The sequence below is a fragment of the Ictalurus punctatus genome, chromosome 20, assembly GCF_001660625.3.
Source record: "Ictalurus punctatus breed USDA103 chromosome 20, Coco_2.0, whole genome shotgun sequence".
NCBI classification, from domain to species: Eukaryota; Metazoa; Chordata; class Actinopteri; order Siluriformes; family Ictaluridae; genus Ictalurus; species Ictalurus punctatus.
The window spans coordinates 6,035,284-6,052,447 of NC_030435.2; the positions used below are offsets into that span (position 1 = coordinate 6,035,284).

At 38.7% G+C, this 17,164-nt stretch overlaps 3 protein-coding genes across 3 annotated transcripts; 1 reads left to right on the forward strand and 2 right to left on the reverse strand.

Moving 5' to 3' along the window:
- The first annotated feature begins 1,641 nt into the window (after positions 1-1,641).
- sbds (SBDS ribosome maturation factor) lies at positions 1,642-9,991 on the forward strand. Its single transcript, XM_017496349.3, has 5 exons — positions 1,642-1,877; positions 2,072-2,201; positions 8,781-8,981; positions 9,219-9,383; positions 9,477-9,991. The coding sequence occupies exons 1-5, from the start codon at positions 1,750-1,752 to the stop codon at positions 9,603-9,605; spliced, it is 753 nt and encodes a 250-aa protein (XP_017351838.1). The 5' UTR covers positions 1,642-1,749; the 3' UTR covers positions 9,606-9,991.
- On the reverse strand, positions 9,951-11,794 carry LOC108280872 (claudin-4). Its single transcript, XM_017496350.3, has one exon. It carries the CDS (start codon positions 11,559-11,561, stop codon positions 10,890-10,892), a length of 672 nt encoding a protein of 223 aa, XP_017351839.1. The 5' UTR covers positions 11,562-11,794; the 3' UTR covers positions 9,951-10,889.
- A 2,573-nt stretch (positions 11,795-14,367) lies between these two features.
- cldnj (claudin j) lies at positions 14,368-15,155 on the reverse strand. Its single transcript, XM_017495200.3, has one exon. The coding sequence runs from the start codon at positions 15,153-15,155 to the stop codon at positions 14,523-14,525; it is 633 nt and encodes a 210-aa protein (XP_017350689.3). The 3' UTR covers positions 14,368-14,522.
- Between the last annotated feature and the right edge of the window lie 2,009 nt (positions 15,156-17,164).

Consider the following 17,164-nt stretch of genomic DNA (forward strand, 5'->3'; position numbering starts at 1 on the left):
CTATTGAGCATCTGTGGGGCATCCTCAAACGGATGGTGGAGGAGCACAAGGTCTCTAACATACACCAGCTCCGTGATGTCATTATGGAGGAGTGGAAGAGGACTCCAGGGGCAACCTGTTAAGCTCTGGTGAACTCCATGCCCAAGAGGGTTAAGGCAGTGCTGGAAAATAATGGTGGCCACACAAAATATTGACACTTTGGGCCCAATTTGGACATTTTCACTTACGGGTGTACTCACTTTTGTTGCCAGTGGTTTAGACATTAATGGCTGTGTGTTGAGTTATTTTGAGGGGACAGCAAATTTACACTGTTACACAAGCCGTACACTCACTACTTTACATTGTAGCAAAGTGTCATTTCTTCAGTGTTGTCACATTAAAAGATATAATCAAATATTTACAAAAATGTGAGGGGTGTACTCACTTTTGTGAGATACTGTATGTATGTGTATATATATATATATATATATATATATATATATATATATATATATATATATATATATATAAAAGGATATATAGCAAAAAGATACTTTTTTAAAGCAAGATAAATCGTTATGTATAATGAAAGGCGAGTGAGATGAGATTCAGGGACATGGAAACACAGTTTACCGGCGAAATGACTGCTTAACCATGACCTCTGTCTCTCTGCACTTTGCCCAAACCAATCCGCTGAAGCCTAAACACAGTATAAATGTGTATAAATGTGTATAAGCCTAAACCCAGTATAAATATTACTAAATGAAGAATAAGAAATCATATATATATATATATATATATATATATATATATATATATATATATATATATATATATATATATATATATATATATATATATATGATTTCTTATTCTTCATTTAGTAACATATCAATGTTCTTGTGTGGTCTTGTATTTCATTTTTGAAAATGGTTAATAAAAGAAAAAAAACAACAACATGTCATTAGAAACACAAAAAGTGCAATATCCGGCAAGTTAATACTGGTAACTAAAAAATAAACAAACCCACACGGAGTCCTCACAAATAAACGAAAAATGCGTAAAATAAATACTTACACACAATACATATAGGGCTACTATACAACGAGTAGGCTCATAGTTTTCCGGAAGCTTTGTTTTTTTGTGTGTGTCTGCTATTAGAGTTTTCTTAGGCTATTTCTTAGTAGTTAGAAGCAGACTTTCGGAGCTCATGTGCATGAAATATGTTGTTACTGAAATAAAGACGTTAATCCGGATAGGGTATCATAGTAATGAAATCAAATGACACCAATAAGTGAAAAATAAAATCCACTAAACGATGTAATGAGTTATTAATAAGATAATTAGGCAATAAAACAAGTAAATATTAGCTTTGGTGGTGTTGAACGTAGAATTTTCACTTAATATTTTAACAAAATGCATTCGTTAATATTTTGATATTTATAATGTATATTAACAATAATTTAATTTATTTGCTTATCATTAATAATAGTTGTTTTTTATGTATATATATATATATATATATATATATATATATATATATATATATATATATATATATATATATATATATATATATATACACACACACACACACACACATAAATCAAAATAAAGCACACATCATGAAAAGGCGGTGTTATTGACTGATGCTTCCAGTCCACTAGAGAGCGATGTGGCTGTCCAGACGGCGCAGGAACACCGACTTAACGCTCATAAGAAGAAGAATAACACGCTTTGCGAAGTGTCCCATTTATACCAGCAGGCAAAATGTCGATATTTACACCCACAAATCAGATTCGCCTGACAAACGTGGCGGTCGTGAGGATGAAAAGAGGAGGAAAACGATTTGAAATAGCGTGTTACAAAAATAAAGTGATGAGCTGGAGATCGGGAGCGTAAGTAGAGCCTTTTTGCTAGTTCTAGCTAGCTACTAGCTAGCTAGCTACATTTAAAACAAGTTATAGATGTTATGACACAGTAACGTTACAGTGTTTGTTCTGTCTGTTCACTGTGGAGTAGTGTAGAAAATGATGGGAGAATCAATTCATTTATCATCTTTGTTGTTTCAATCTGTTTTGCTTCACGTTAGAGAGAAAGATCTGGATGAAGTACTCCAGACCCCCACAGTGTTTATAAATGTGTCAAAGGGCCAAGTGGCGAAAAAGGACGATCTGTCAAAAGCATTTGGAACAGATGACTTAACAGAAATATGCAAACAGGTAAATGTTTCGAGACAAAAGTATAATATTTACTTTCTTTATATAAGTAGGGAAGACGGAGTTTTGCAAGCGCGTAGTAGGGCGTCTACGGAAGCCCAAGAGGCCATGCGTATTTATTTTCTTTCTTGTTTGCTTGTGATCACGACATAGCAAAGTAGTTGTTTTCTCCTGATCACGACATAACAAAATAGTTGTTTTCTCCTGATCACGACATAATTTTTTCTGTGTATTCAACATAACGTTTTTTTTTTTTTATTGTTCTGTGCGCAGAAAAAGCTTAGTGCAATCCCACTGCATCATGGATGAACAAATTCATTCTTACTTTGATCAGGGACTCAGTCAAGCTGAAACAGCTCTGTCTGTCAGTGAGTGACAATTTCCACATTAGTGTCCAGCACTTGAGAAGGAGGCTGTCTGGTTTACAACTTTATCATCAAAGACAGTAGAGTGACCCTGAACGTGTAGTAGTCAAGTTTCATTGCCAGCCAGCTTGAGGGACGTCTGCATGGCTGTACGATGATGTTTGAAAGATGCCGTTTAAACGGTTTGTGGCTGCCCAGAGTAAAGGCGAGGGATGCGTGCATGTAACACTAGTGCCATTCGCAAGGTGCGAGATTTTCTCGTGATAAAAATGATGTGAGAAAACAGCTTTTTGCTATGTCGAGGTCGTGAGAAAATAACATTTATGTCATGTCTGTGTCACAAGAAAATTAAGTCAAGATTACGAGAAAAGAAGAAAGGGGGAAAATGCATGGCCTCTTAGGACTTCCATAGGCTTCACTATGGCTAAAAATTATGAATCATCAGCATTTATTTTTCTCAGTGTTGTGATTTCACACATTTATCACAACTATTTTGGAACAAAGCTGTTTTATTTGCCTTCTCATTGTCTATTATAAGCTTATGTTCACCTAGGAAGTATTGAGTTTTCTATCTGGGCTGATACTGATCTGAAATGCTCTAGTGGTATCAGATTGAATTTAACAAAACTCCACACACAAATTGTCTTAACATGAGCTGCCATTGCACCTCTGATGTTTTACATATGAATCTTGCAGATACTCGGTTTGAATACCAAGAAGAGAAAAGCGATTTTTTTTTATATACCACACTAATACTGGATGGCAACCCACCCACCATTCTTTTGAGATTCTGAACCAAATTATTGCTGCATGTTTTGATTTAGATCTGGTGACTTTAATTGAAGTACACTGAACTCCCTGTAATGCTCTTGGGACCAGTCTGAGACAGCTTGTTCTTTGTATCATTCACATGGGTAAATCTTGGCCATAAAAAGATGCACATGGTCAGCAATAAGACTCGGATAGAATTGGTGTTAAGAGGCCTGACTTGTGCCAACAAAACATTCCCCACACCATCATACCACCATCAACACCAGTCTGAAATCCAAATTAATCAGTTCAGATCTTGTCCAGTTTGACGGAGTCTGTGCAGACTGTAGCCTCAGATTCCTGTTCTTGGATGAAAGGAGTGGAAAATGTTGTGGTTTTCTGTACGTTTGATGTATTGTGCGTTCTGAGATGCTTTTCTGCTCAGCATTGTTGTAATTGGCGATTTATTTGAGTCACAATTCAATTTTATTTGTATAGTGCTTTTTTACAATGGACACTGTCTCAAATCATCTTTACAGAAACATATAAACATGGGATACAGATTTTAAATGTGTGAATTTATCCCAATTGAGCAAGCCCATGGCGAGGAAAAACTCCGTAAGATGTTAAGAGGAAGAAACCTTGAGAGGAACCAGATCATTATGGTTTAATATGAAGTAGGACTGCACGATTATGGCTAAAATGATAATCCTGATTATTTTGATCAATATTGAGATCTCGATTATTTATCACGATTATTTTAGGGACAACATTTTCATTGTACTTTCACACTTAAATAAACAGATCACTGCTTTCACCTCCATGTAGTGCTACATTCCTGCTAATGTACAAATCCATCCATCCATCCATCTTCTACTGCCTATTCCTTCTTGAGGGTTGCGGGGAAACCTGGAGCCAATCCCAGGGAGCATCGGGCACAAGGCGGGGTACACCCTGGACAGAGTGCCAGTCCATCGCAGGGCTAATATACAAATCTTTGCTTGAAATTAGACTGGTCCTTAAAGTGCATCATCTCATAGAAGCAAAATATAAATAAAATTGTACCCAAAATATAGGATAAGTAAAAATAAAAAAGCCATCGACCAAATGAAAATATGCATCAAATATAACAATATGCAACCAAATGAAAACAACTCAGGTGTATGCAGAAAAGTCAATAACAGTGTTTACAGGACGAGAGACGCAGACAAAATCACCCAATAGAGTGGTGACTCAGTGATGGCGTCATTTTGTACCGGAACCCGGAAGTTATCATCACACCGGTTCCCTCGACAAAAACCCAATAGGATTTTCCCATAGGCTTTTGGATTATTCAACACCATGTTTATGAAGTTTGAAGCCTAAATACAATCGGCAGAAATAAAAAGTTAGCCGTACGCTATAAACAAATTACACCACGGTCGCTCGACTTGCTTCCGACAACTTTTCCAAACTTTATTTAAAACATTTTCCATAATACGGATTTACTTTGTGGATGAATATTCATCCATGTTTTTTTGGGGGGAATTGTGAGAACCAGTTTACAGTGGTAACAATTTCTTTACAATTACAAAATTACAAAAATTTAGGAGCACAGTCAAAAAATTTTGAGCGCAGTTGAAGTTTAGGTTTTTTTAAATATTATTTTTAAGATGGTAATGTTAATGTGCCACCATAAAACACAAAAGTAGGCATATGAGAACTTGAGCTGGTCAATTATGACAGAATTTAGGAACATAGTGTGAGCCATAACAAATTAATTTACCTTCTGATAAACTAAATCTAATATTTTCAGTTAATTTTACAGACTGTATGCAAAAAACAACCGTTAACCTGTTCCACCTTGTAAACAAATACAATAAACATCAATGTTCAGTGTTTGACGTCTGCTCCTCTTAAATATATTTAAAGCTGCACTGTTAGACATTTTCCACTGTCATGGTTGTGGGCTGAGTCAGTTCTCGAACCGCTCGGTGTATATTGGGCATATATCTGAATAATCTCTTATAGGATGTGATCTAGGGTGAGTTCATTTACCCGTAAGATGCAAAGCGCTTTAGTTTAATGGTGTTCATTACTGACGCTCCGATCAGGATTTTTACAGCTAATACCGATCCAGATACCAATCTTTTTTTTGTTTAAGCTTTAATCAGGAGGTCTGTCATAAAGAGTTAAATGTAAACTGTCTGCTCATGGTCACTGTTAATTGAGTTAAAATAATAGCAATGAGAAATACTTGGTTAATTGATAAATAAACAAGCATAAAATATTTAATTTAAATGTCTTAAACAATAGAGTCCTAATTAAAAGTAGATTAACACAAAAATGATCCATATTAGGAAAAAGGCTAATAGCTTTCTAAGGAAATAGCTTACTAAGCTTAATGTCAAACTGATTAAATGCAACCCATAGTAATTAAACATTTCCTTTCTCATTTTATTTATATTTAATGAAGTTATTATAATATCTAATTTTTATATATTAAAGGATTTATTTATAACTAAGCACATTTTCTGTCTTTACATTTTTAGTTTTTTTTATTTATTTATTTTTATCAGTTGTTCCTTTTAGATCTGTTCACCACTGCAGTTTTGGGGGTTAAATCAGATTATCTGGCAACCCTGAGTTTAAATGAAGTCAATGCTCTAGTAGAGTTGGCGTAGAAGGGGAGAGAGACAGTGTACTGTATGTTCACAGACTGTACAGTTGCTACTCTTGATTATGAGTCATGAGGAAATTTTTTAATAAAGAGGTTTGAATTAAACCCACCTTGTAGCGTTAGCATTATTATTAATTTACACCGCCCGACGCCGCTGTGTCCACACGAGCAGGTCACAGTCGTAGTTTGTGAGATCGGGAAGTTGAAGCAGATGATGTACAGAGTTACTCTTGTCATCATAATGGCTTCTCTGCCGTATTTCCACACTTGATTAGTTGACTGAGGAGATGAAAAGCAGTGTGAAAGTAACTGTTGTGCGGTGTAGATGCATTTTGGACTTCCTGTAGTTTTTATTCTGATTGTATTACACAACTCCGAACAGGTCACTCGCACTGGTGTAAGTAAATATTTATTCACAGTCGCACAAAATACTTTTCAGTCGCAAATGTGAGTGAAATGGTCACACAGTAGAGCCCTGAGTTTATCTGCATAGTTTTTTCCTCTTCGGCATGATAACGTTTAATGTCCCTGACAACCTCTGTAGTGTCATTTAGCAACATGTTAGTGTCATAATTTCCGAAGCGAAGCTAGCAGCTCAAGCGCTAAAATGCAAATCCTGTTTCCGGGTTTTGGCATTACAAAATGATGCCATCCCTATCCCTTCTAGAAGATACGACCATATCACACCAATATTATCAATGCTGCATTGGCTCCCAGTAAAATCTCGCATTAACTATAAAATACTTTTATTAACCTATAAAGCACTAAACGGTCTCGCGCCACAATATCTAAGCGACCTTTTGGTTTTATATGATCCGCCACGCCTACTTAGATCAAAAGATGCAGGCTATTTGACGGTACCTCGAATAGTGAAGGCTACAGCAGGGGGAAGAGCCTTCGCTTATAGAGCCCCACAGTTATGGAACAGTCTTCCTATTAGTGTTCGGGACTCAGACACAGTCAGTGTTTAAGTCTAGGCTTAAAACGTATTTGTTTACTCAAGCCTACCCTGACTAGATTCTATTTTACTACTTCGCAGTCATAATCTTTTTTCTCCCTCTCTCCTTTCGCCGAGCCCCACCCGATTTTATGGAGATACTAGAGATCCAGATCCTTTCTGCCTCTGGATGGAGCTCAAATCTTCTCTAATTCCAGACTGCTGGGACTACGGCTGCTCCTAAGGCCATACAGACTTCATATGAATCCATAATGAACTTTTTCACACTATCTGTTGTTACCCAGATGAGGATGGGTTCTCTTCTGAGTCGGGTTCCTCTCAAGGTTTCTTCCTCTTAAAACATCTTAGGGAGTTTTTCCTTGCCACCGTCGCCACTTAGTGGCTTGCTCAGTTGGGATAAATTCACACCTTTAATATCTATATACCGTGTTGATATTTCTGTAAAGCGGCTTTGAGACAGTGTCTATTGTAAAAAGCGCTATACAAATAAAACTGAATTGAATATGCCGCTCTATGCTGATTGGCTGTAAGTGTAGGAAGCGCTTGATTTGATCTGCAGAAGAGTTTTCTATGAGTGGAGGACGAACTTTAAACGTCAATATCGCAGTCGATTATGTCCATGTAATCGTGGGCAGTCAAAATCGTAATCGTGATCGATAATCGATTAATTGTGCAGCCCTAATATGAAGTCTGTTTGTAGAACTAGTCCACTGTTCAAAGGAGACCCGAGGGCAAAACTGCATGTTGTAATTGCAGTCCCAGGGCCTTAGATGCAACCGTAGTCCCATCAACCACAGTGAGAATGTCTATCTGGAATTGGAGTTGTTAGGAGCTCCATCCAAATGTAGGGCATCCGAAAGGATCAGGCAGGTACGGAGAGCAGAAAGCATCAGGATCTCTAGTATCTCCATAAAAACATGTGTGGCTCGGCAGAAGGAGAGAGGGAGAGAAGAGATTGTTAAGATTGTGCTTTGCATAACAGAAAGTCTACTCATGGTAGGCTTGAGTAAACAAATACGTTTTAAGCCTAGACTGTGTCGGAGTCCCGAACACTAATTGGAAGACTATTCCATAACTGTGGGGCTTTATAAGAGAAAGCACTTCCCCCTGCTGTAGCCTTCACTATTTGAGGCACCGTCAAATAGCCTGCACCTTTTGAACTAAGTAGGCGTGGCGGATCATAGAAAACCAAAAGGTTGCTTAGATACTGTGGCGCGAGACCATTTATTGCTTTCTAAGTCAATAATAGTATTTTATAATTAATGCTTGATTTCACTGGGAGCCAATGCAGTGTGGATAAGATCGGGGTGATGTGGCTGTATCTTCTGGTTCTAGTTAGAACTGTAGCAGCTGCATTCTGGACTAACTGGAGTTTGTGAACTATGTGAACTCCAGAGACATTTTTTTTTGTGTGTGTGTGTGTGTGTAAAATAAAAAATCCAAGGAAATCAGCTCTTTCTGAAATACTCAAATCAGCCTTTTTGGCACCAACAGCCATGCCACAGTCAAAGATTCTAATGTTTTATGTGAAAACGATCAGAAAATCTTGACCTGTGTCTGCATGATTTTATGCATTTGCACTGTTGCCACATGATTGGCTGATTGGCTACCTGCATGAATGAGCAATGACCACGTTCCTAATAAAGTGTCCAGTGGGTGTACCCTATATACAACATAAAATTAATACAGTATGGTTGTAATTCATAGTGGAAGCCCAAAATTGTGATCAGGATGAAAACACCACTTAGTTTTGCACCCTGAAATAAGATTAACTCTGGTATTTGAGTTTCTCAGTTTTATCCAGTGTGTGTATGAATGCTTGGTTGTGATTCTTGGTTTTCCTGTTTCAGATTTTAGCAAAAGGAGAACTTCAGGTGTCTGATAAGGAGCGACATTCTCAGCTAGAACAGATGTTCCGGGACATCGCCACGATTGTGGCCGAGAAATGCGTCAATCCGGAGACAAAGCGCCCTTATACAGTGAGCCTAATAGAAAGAGCCATGAAGGACATTCACTACTCTGTCAAAGCCACTAAGAGCACAAAACAGCAGGTGAGTAGGATATTTGACTATCTGGGCTGAAACATTTTAAAAAATGTTATTCTGTTATGATTTAATGTTAAGTGTAGGCAGCACAGGCCAGTATAATTCCCATTCCATGTAGCATGCCTATTACACACAATTTATACATTTACTTCTGATAGAGATCTAATAACTGTACAATCTTCAAAGTATTAAGGATGACGGGCATTATTTTCATTCAGCGCTGTTGATTCTCTTCTCATTTAGGCACTTGAAGTGATCAAACAGTTGAAGGAATCCATCCAGATTCAGAGAGCTCACATGCGACTCCGCTTCATCCTGCCAGCCAAAGATGGGAAGAGGCTGAAAGAGAAGCTTAAACCCCTCTTAAAGGTGGTGGAGAGTGAAGACTTCGATGATCAGCTGGAGATGGTGAGAGGTTTTACATCTTCCTTAATTGCTGAGTAAACTTAAAGCGTTTTTTCTTTCAAGTATGCAACTAAAATACATGTTCCTGCCCCACAGGTTTGCTTGATAGATCCGGGCTGCTTTCGGGAAATCGATGAGCTGATTCGCTGCGAAACAAAAGGCAAAGGTTCAGTCGAGGTTCTCAGCCTGAAAGATGTGGAAGAAGGCGAGGAGAAATTTGAGTAACCGTCCTGAATCCGACTCTACACACTGCTCACCACAATAACTACTTACTTCCACATTAAATTATTTCTCTCTTTTATGTATCAAAACTGTTTTACTTGATTTATATAACAGGGGACTGAACTCACTGAAGCTTTAAGCAGCATTTGTTGAAGTTTCTAGCTAATTATCTTTTTATTTTTTTATGGACCAGTAATTATAATAGTGTCGTTTGGGCATATTTACTGTTTGAACTTTCAGTAAATCTTCGTAAATGATTGATCCAGAGCAAATTAATAATCTTAACTCAAATCACAAAACTAAGAGGTTTGTTTTCTGTGAAAATTGAAGTGATTTGTATGACTGCAAGACAGGCAACAGATTGATTTATTAAAATAAATATGAGTACACATGCAAAGTGTAGCAAAGGAAATCTTCATCCCAATGACAGAAGTTGACAGAATGATGGAATGACAGAAGGTGCCTATTCCACCATATCCCCATTACTACTACTCTCTTAACTTAAAAGTGCAATTTGTAATATTTAAAATTATTTGTAATACTCATTTCATGTCCAAGATCCCATCAAAACATTTGCCATGCGGCGAGTTTCTTCATTTCAGGCTTTTGTTTACATTTTTATGGCCCAGAAGTTAGCCCCACCCCTCAGCCGGCATAGAATGTCTCAGCTTTTCTTTGAAAGGCAAGTCGGGAGATATGCAAACTTTCAGCAGTAAGGGTAAGGTCCGTTGGGAAGAACAGGAAGGCTTCAGGTTTGCAGTTCACCTCACAACCAGCAGAAAATAAATATTACAAGATTTTCCCCTGCACCCATCTAAAAGTTTCAGTGTCCACTTGGTATCGTTTGTCTTCTCAGATTTGTGCCATATATCTGACTTACAACAACGCTTACAAAATCATCATAACAATGTACAAAATGTGCAAATAAAAATGAATGTAAATCACGTCTCAATTCTATGCACGTCACTTACTAGTAAACTACATACAGTAAACTACGTACAGCGTCGAGGCTATTGCAGTAATAAGTTATAGAATTAACAAATGTAAAAAATTGTATATTCAGGAACATGTTTGAACAGACTTAGAGATATTGAACGCTGTTACTGTGAATAATGAAACCTAGGACTGAGACTTAAAAGTTCCAAACCTTAAAGCTCTCTGAAATGGAGAATCAGGATGTAGTGTTCTATCAGGGTTTCAGTCGATTCAAACAGTCTCAAATGTACAAGAAGAAGTCAGCAGTGCACTGCAAATTTTACAGTATGATGAATTTAGCGAGAGTTATTTTCAAATAGGTCTTGTGGTTTGCCTGTATGGACTTGGAATGAATGCAGCATGATGCATTGCAAAGAGCGGATCCTCAGCTTCTGGTATTGCTGCTGCTTGTGGCGTTATTTGTTGCTGTGGCCCTGGAGCTGTTTTAAACCACCAAGTACTCAGCACTCCTCCTCCAATCAGAAACAACACTGTTCCAGTCCACCCGGAATATAAAGCTGCTCCCCAGTCCCTCTTCAAAGAAATGGATGTGTCCAAATCACTGTTTGTGGCATGAGTGATCCAGCTCATAATCACCAGCATGAGCAGCCCAGATAAAACGAAAACAAATCCAGCTGCTGCCTTGATTCGCTCCTTCTGAGAGAACATGGTCATGGCCACTATGTAGAGCACTATGGGAATAACTCCCACTCCAAGCAAAACATTAACCGACACTTTCCAGGAGTTAAAGCGCCCAGCCAGGGACAAAAGCGACTGATAGAAGTGGCAATGCAAGTCTCCTATCCTCGGTTCCTGCCAGTTCAACCAGATTCCATCCCAATACAATGACAGAGTATCTGTGGAATTATCGACAGCTCCTGTCACGATCCACACGGGAAGGGTCCTGGTGAAGATGGCACAAATCCAGCCAGAGATGGCCACACAGACACTGGCCAACTCGAACCACTTGTGCCACCTCTCCATGATTAGTTTCTGTGAGGAACAAAGAGAAACCACGAGCTCACTTCGTGAGCAAACCGGGCTATCTGCATTCCAGCTGAGGGTGTGGAGACCACAGAGTATTCACTGCTGTTTTTTTTATCCATGGTTTCAAAACATTTTCAGTGGCTCTTCTCTCTCTCTCTCTTTTTTTTATTTCGCCTCGAGGCTAAAACAATGATGTCACTGTGTGAAATCAACAGCCTCCTCTCTCTTGACCTCTTTTGTGAGCTGACACACAACGCTTTCAAAGTCCAACGACACCAAGAAGTATGAAAAGCTTGTTGTATGGAAGCAAATTTTATTTAAATAGGAACACAGACACATCTTAAAGGTGTGTACAGAGAAGTAGCGAACAAAGAACACTTTCATACTTTATTATAAACAATGCAATGACTATAAATTGCGTAAACTTGTTTTTTAATATGTGTAAGAAAAAACTGATTGTCAACATACTGTACCTTAAAATGAAACGTAATGCCTTTTTAATACTTTTTCAATGCCACACCAAATTTGTACTGATATACCATATCTAACAGGACTTCAAGTACAATTAAGTACACGAATTCAAGTTTATTCTACAAAATAAAAAAAAGACTTCAAATTGTGATTTAAAACTAGCTCTGTGGCAGAGTATAGTCACTGGTAGACACAAGTTTCAACACAGTACTGTATTCTAGTTATTTTTAATTCTATGTACATCATTCGCCATATGAACTTGTCCCTGTGTAATTAAACATGCAGCCATAACATAAAAAATAACACCAGATTAACCATTTAGGACCATTAAATGACTTTCCATCCATTTTCTGTAACACTTATTCTGCTGGGAGACTGGAGCCTATCCCAGGGATCTCAGGGGACACCCTGGATGGGGTGCCAACCCATCGCAGGGCACAATCGCACACACATTACAGACAATTTGGAAATGCCAATCAGCCTACAATGCACGTCTTTGGACTGGGGAGGAAACCCCAAAGCAGGGGGAGAACTTGCAAGCCTCGTACACATAGGGCTGAGGCGGGATTTGAACCCCAAACGAGCGAGGCAAATGTCCTAACCACTAAGCCAATGTGTCACCTTAAATAAATAATTTTTTTTTTAAATGGCCTTTTAATCTGTAAAATGTCATTTTAGATAGAGTAGAACATTTTAGGGACCCTCACACAATTCTAAGTTATCTTATATACAGTATCTCACAAAAGTGAGTACACCCCTCACATTTTTGTAAATATTTGATTATATCTTTTCATATGACAACCCAGAAGAAATGACACTTTGCTACAATGTAAAGTAGTGAGTGTACAGCTTGTATAACAGTGTAAATTTGCTATCCCCTCAAAATAACTCAACACACAGCCATTAATGTCTAAACCGCTGGCAACAAAAGTGAGTACACCCCTTTTGGGTGAGTACACCCAAAAGTGAGGCCACCATTATTTTCCAGCACTGCCTTAACCCTCTTGGGCATGGAGTTCACCAGAGCTTCACATGTTGCCACTGGAGTCCACTTCCACTCCTCCATGACGACAGCACGGAGCTGGTGGACGTTAGAGACCTTGTGCTCCTCCACCTTCCATTTGAGGATGCCCCACAGATGCTCAATAGGGTTTAGTCCATCACCTTCACCCTCAGTTTCTTTAGCAAGGCAGTGGTTGTTATCATGCTGGAATGCTGTCCTGCAGCCCAGTCTCCGAAGGGAGGGGATCATACTCTGCTTCAGTATGTCACAGTACATGTTGGCATTCATGGTTCCCTCAGTGAACTGTAGCTCCCCAGTGCCGGCAGCACTCATACAGCCCCAGACCATGACACTCCCACCACCATGCTTGACTGTAGGCAAGACACACTTGTCTTTGTACTCTTCACCTGTTTACCACCACACACGCTTAACACCATCTGAACCAAATAAGTTTATCTTGGTCTCATCAGACCACAGGACATCTGCTTGTCTTCAGCAAACTGTTTGCAGGCTTTCTTGTGCATCATCTTTAGAAGAGGCTTCCTTCTGGGACGACAGCCATGCAGACCAATTTGATGCAGTGTGCGTCGTATGCTCTGAGCACTGACAGGCTGACCCCCCACCCCTTCAACCTCTGCAGCAATGCTGGCAGCACTCATACGTCTATTTCCCAAAGACAACCTCTGGATATGACACTGAGCACATATACTCAACTTCTTTGGTCGACCATGGCGAGGCCTGTTCTGAGTGGAACCTGTCCTGTTAAACCACTGTATGGTCTTGGCCATACAGCTCAGTGTCAGGGTCTTGGCAGCCTTCTTCTAGCCTAGGCCATCTTTATGTAGAGCACCAATTCTTTTTTTCAGATCCTCAGAGAGTTCATGGCCATGAGGTGCCATGTTGAACTTCCAGTGACCAGTATGAGGGAGTGTGAAAGCGATGACACCAAATTTAACACACTTGTTCCCCATTCACACCTGAGACCTCTTAACACTAACAAGTCACATGACACCGGGGAGGGAAAATGGCTAATTGGGCCCAATTTGGACATTTTCACTTAGGGGTGTACTCACTTTTGTTTCCAGCGGTTTAGACATTAATGGCTGTGTGTTGAGTTATTTTGAGGGGACAGCAAATTTACACTGTTATACAAGCTGTACACCCACTACTTTACATTGTAGCAAAGTGTCATTTCTTCAGTGTTGTCACACGAAAAGATATAGTCAAATATTTACAAAAATGTGAGGGGTGTACTCACTTTTGTGAGATACTGTATGTATGTATATATATATATATATATATATATATATATATAAGTGTAAAAAACAAGTAAGTTAAACTCAAGTAAGATTTCAACCAAATTGATTATTGTATATGACACAAAACAAATTATTTTTAGATCTGAAAAAATGCAAATTGTAAGAATACCCTTTTGTAACATGGTGGCACATTCACCTCAGTGATGAACAGGTCATGTCTTCAACTTACACATAGTTTTTAAGTGCATAGCTGCTTTGGTTGCCTGATTTTGTTGCCGTAAGCCTGGAGAAGTGCTTGACCCTCTCTGGTGGGCAGCTGGTGCAGAGAATTGCCCCTCCAACAAACAAGAATCCCGCTGTCACCCAGCCTACATATATGGCAGCACCCATCTCTCTCTTCAGCGCCTCATGCACTACAGGGTTATGGAAGTCCCTGATGATGGTGTCAGCCGTCCAGGAAACGGGAATTGCGGTGCCAAGCCCCGAGAGCATGAAAGTGATCCCAGACGCCACGACGATCCTAGCCTTGGCCCGTGGATTGCTGAGACAGTTGGTGCACTCGGCTCCCAGCAGGAAGATGAGGAACCCAAGACACGCAAGTGCCATGGTGGTGACAACAAGGCCACGCGAGGCCTGCAGTGTTGGGTCCAGGTCGAGCAGAGCGTCGTACAGCTTGCACTGCATCTGGCCCGTGCGCTCATACACGCAGGTCATCCACAGGCCCTCCCAGAAGACCTGCGCCACCACGATGTTGGTGCCCACAAACGCCGTCACCTTCCACATAGGCAGGGCGCATATTATGATGGTACCTGCCAGGCCGATCATAGACAGCGTGATGCCCAGCACCTGCAGAGCCATATGGAGACCTGATAAAGAAGAGAAAGAGTGAGATAAAATAGCAAACTGTATTCGATTCTCAAAATCCAGACATTATTGAAAACCCTTCAGTTTAAAACGAAAAATAGTTGGTGTGTGGTGGGCATTCTGGCGCACCATGGCTGCCGTTGCATCATCCAGGTAGTGGTGGTTGAGGAGATTTCCTCCATGCATTGTAAAGCGCTTATAGTGTCTAGAAAAGCGCTATATAAATTTAACTGTATCTGTAAAAAAGAAGACCAAGACTTATGGTTACCAAAACTGATTAATTTAGATTTTCTGGGAAAGAAGAGTCAGGGTGAGATATAATAAATGATATAATAAATGGAGGTGGGAAGTAACAAAGTATAAATACGTTGTTACTGTGTAGTCTATTTCTACATATCTACTTAAATCTCTACGTTAGTACTCATTACATTTTCAAACACTACATCATACACTGCATTTCTCTATCATCAAAGATTTTTGAAGTGATGAGGTTTTAGCACCAGTCAGTTTCAAGGAGTCGATATAAATTCCTAACAAATCTAAACTGTAACAGACGTGACTGCAAGTAATACTGCAATCTTTCTATTACTACACATTTTTCAAGGCAGTGTATTTACAGCTAACTACTAGCATTTAGTTTTATATTGTCAGGGTTATTATCATGCTAGCTAACATTTGAGAGATGAGGAATCAAGCTGTTTTGGTTAAGCTTGGCTAATTTTTGTTCTCTCAAATGTTAGCTAGCAATTAGCATTCAGTTAGTTTGCATTCATGCTACCTAATATTTGAGAGATTTTAAATATAAAGCTGCTATAAGCCTTAGCTTTGTAAAGAGTGTATACATTGCTACTTTAACATGAGTGAAGAATACAAACTTTTACCAGAGTATTTATTTTGATGAGTAATTGCTGTTTGACTTGAGGAAAGAATTGGGGTACTTTTACCACCTCTGACACTAATGTAAATTTAACATACTCTGCATTAAACGTTAAAATTTGTTGTCCATAAATGAGAGAAACTGAGTTTATTTTCAAATGAGGTTTGAAGCCAAGTTTCAATAAGTACAGTCATTGATACAACCATAACCTTTATTTATCCTGTAATCCAGCCAAAGATAGTACGCTATAATGCAAAATGAAGTACAGGACAAGTAATAATTAAGATAAAGCGAAAAATAAAAACAACAAATGCAATCACAGAAAAATGCATTAAACGAATTTATTATTATTATTATTATTATTATTAAAAGTTTGGATAGTTTAGAATCCACTATGGTTTTATACCACTACATGGCAGTATTGCATAAAAATGTATGTGGGTTAAACTGTACTATTTTTTGCACCCCTGTTCAACTGGCACCACAGTGCTGTTGATTCATTTTCTATTACAGCAACCATGATAATCGCACAGGCTGTAATTCAAATCACAGGTTTATATCAATGTGCACTTTCTGAAATGTTATCTTTTCTATAGTAACTTTTTATTCACAGGGACTTGTATGGCAAAAGTATTTTAAAAGCCTGTTTTTATTTTACAAAAAAAAGTGAAATATTATACAATTAAATCTAATTGTTGATATGGTAAAGCTTCTGTAACAATATGTTTATTTAACATTTATGGAAGGACTCTCCAATGTCATCTCTTTGTTTTCCACCACAGAAGAGTTGGAGGACTTTACATTTTCTGGATTCTTGGTTACATGACAAGCCATGTTTTTTTGTTCTTATAATTTCAAGAGAAAGAGAAAAAATAGAGAGGCTGGTAAGGCAGCTATAAGTATTTATATGGGGCCCAAATCTTTTTCAGCCCCTGTGTACAAAGCAAGACCCATGAAAACATGGTTGTACAAGGTTGGCCTCCACAGAGCCCTGAACTCAACCCCACTGAACACCTTTGGGATAAATTGTAATGCTGACTGTAACTTCCATTGCTAATTGTCACAACACGCAACCCTCTTGTTGATTATTTACTTACAACTGCATTTCGCATCATGCTTTATGTCT

What these genes read in the sequence shown, in the direction of transcription:
- sbds (XM_017496349.3), top strand. Translation starts at nt 1,750, where the DNA reads ATGTCGATATTTACACCCACAAATCAGATTCGCCTGACAAACGTGGCG. An exon ending in CTAAGAGCACAAAACAGCAG is followed by an intron (nt 8,982 to 9,218) that starts GTGAGTAGGATA and finishes CTTCTCATTTAG; the next exon opens with GCACTTGAAGTGATCAAACA. An exon ending in TCGATGATCAGCTGGAGATG is followed by an intron (nt 9,384 to 9,476) that starts GTGAGAGGTTTT and finishes CCTGCCCCACAG; the next exon opens with GTTTGCTTGATAGATCCGGG.
- LOC108280872 (XM_017496350.3), bottom strand. Translation starts at nt 11,561, where the DNA reads ATGGAGAGGTGGCACAAGTGGTTCGAGTTGGCCAGTGTCTGTGTGGCC.
- cldnj (XM_017495200.3), bottom strand. Translation starts at nt 15,155, where the DNA reads ATGGCTCTGCAGGTGCTGGGCATCACGCTGTCTATGATCGGCCTGGCA.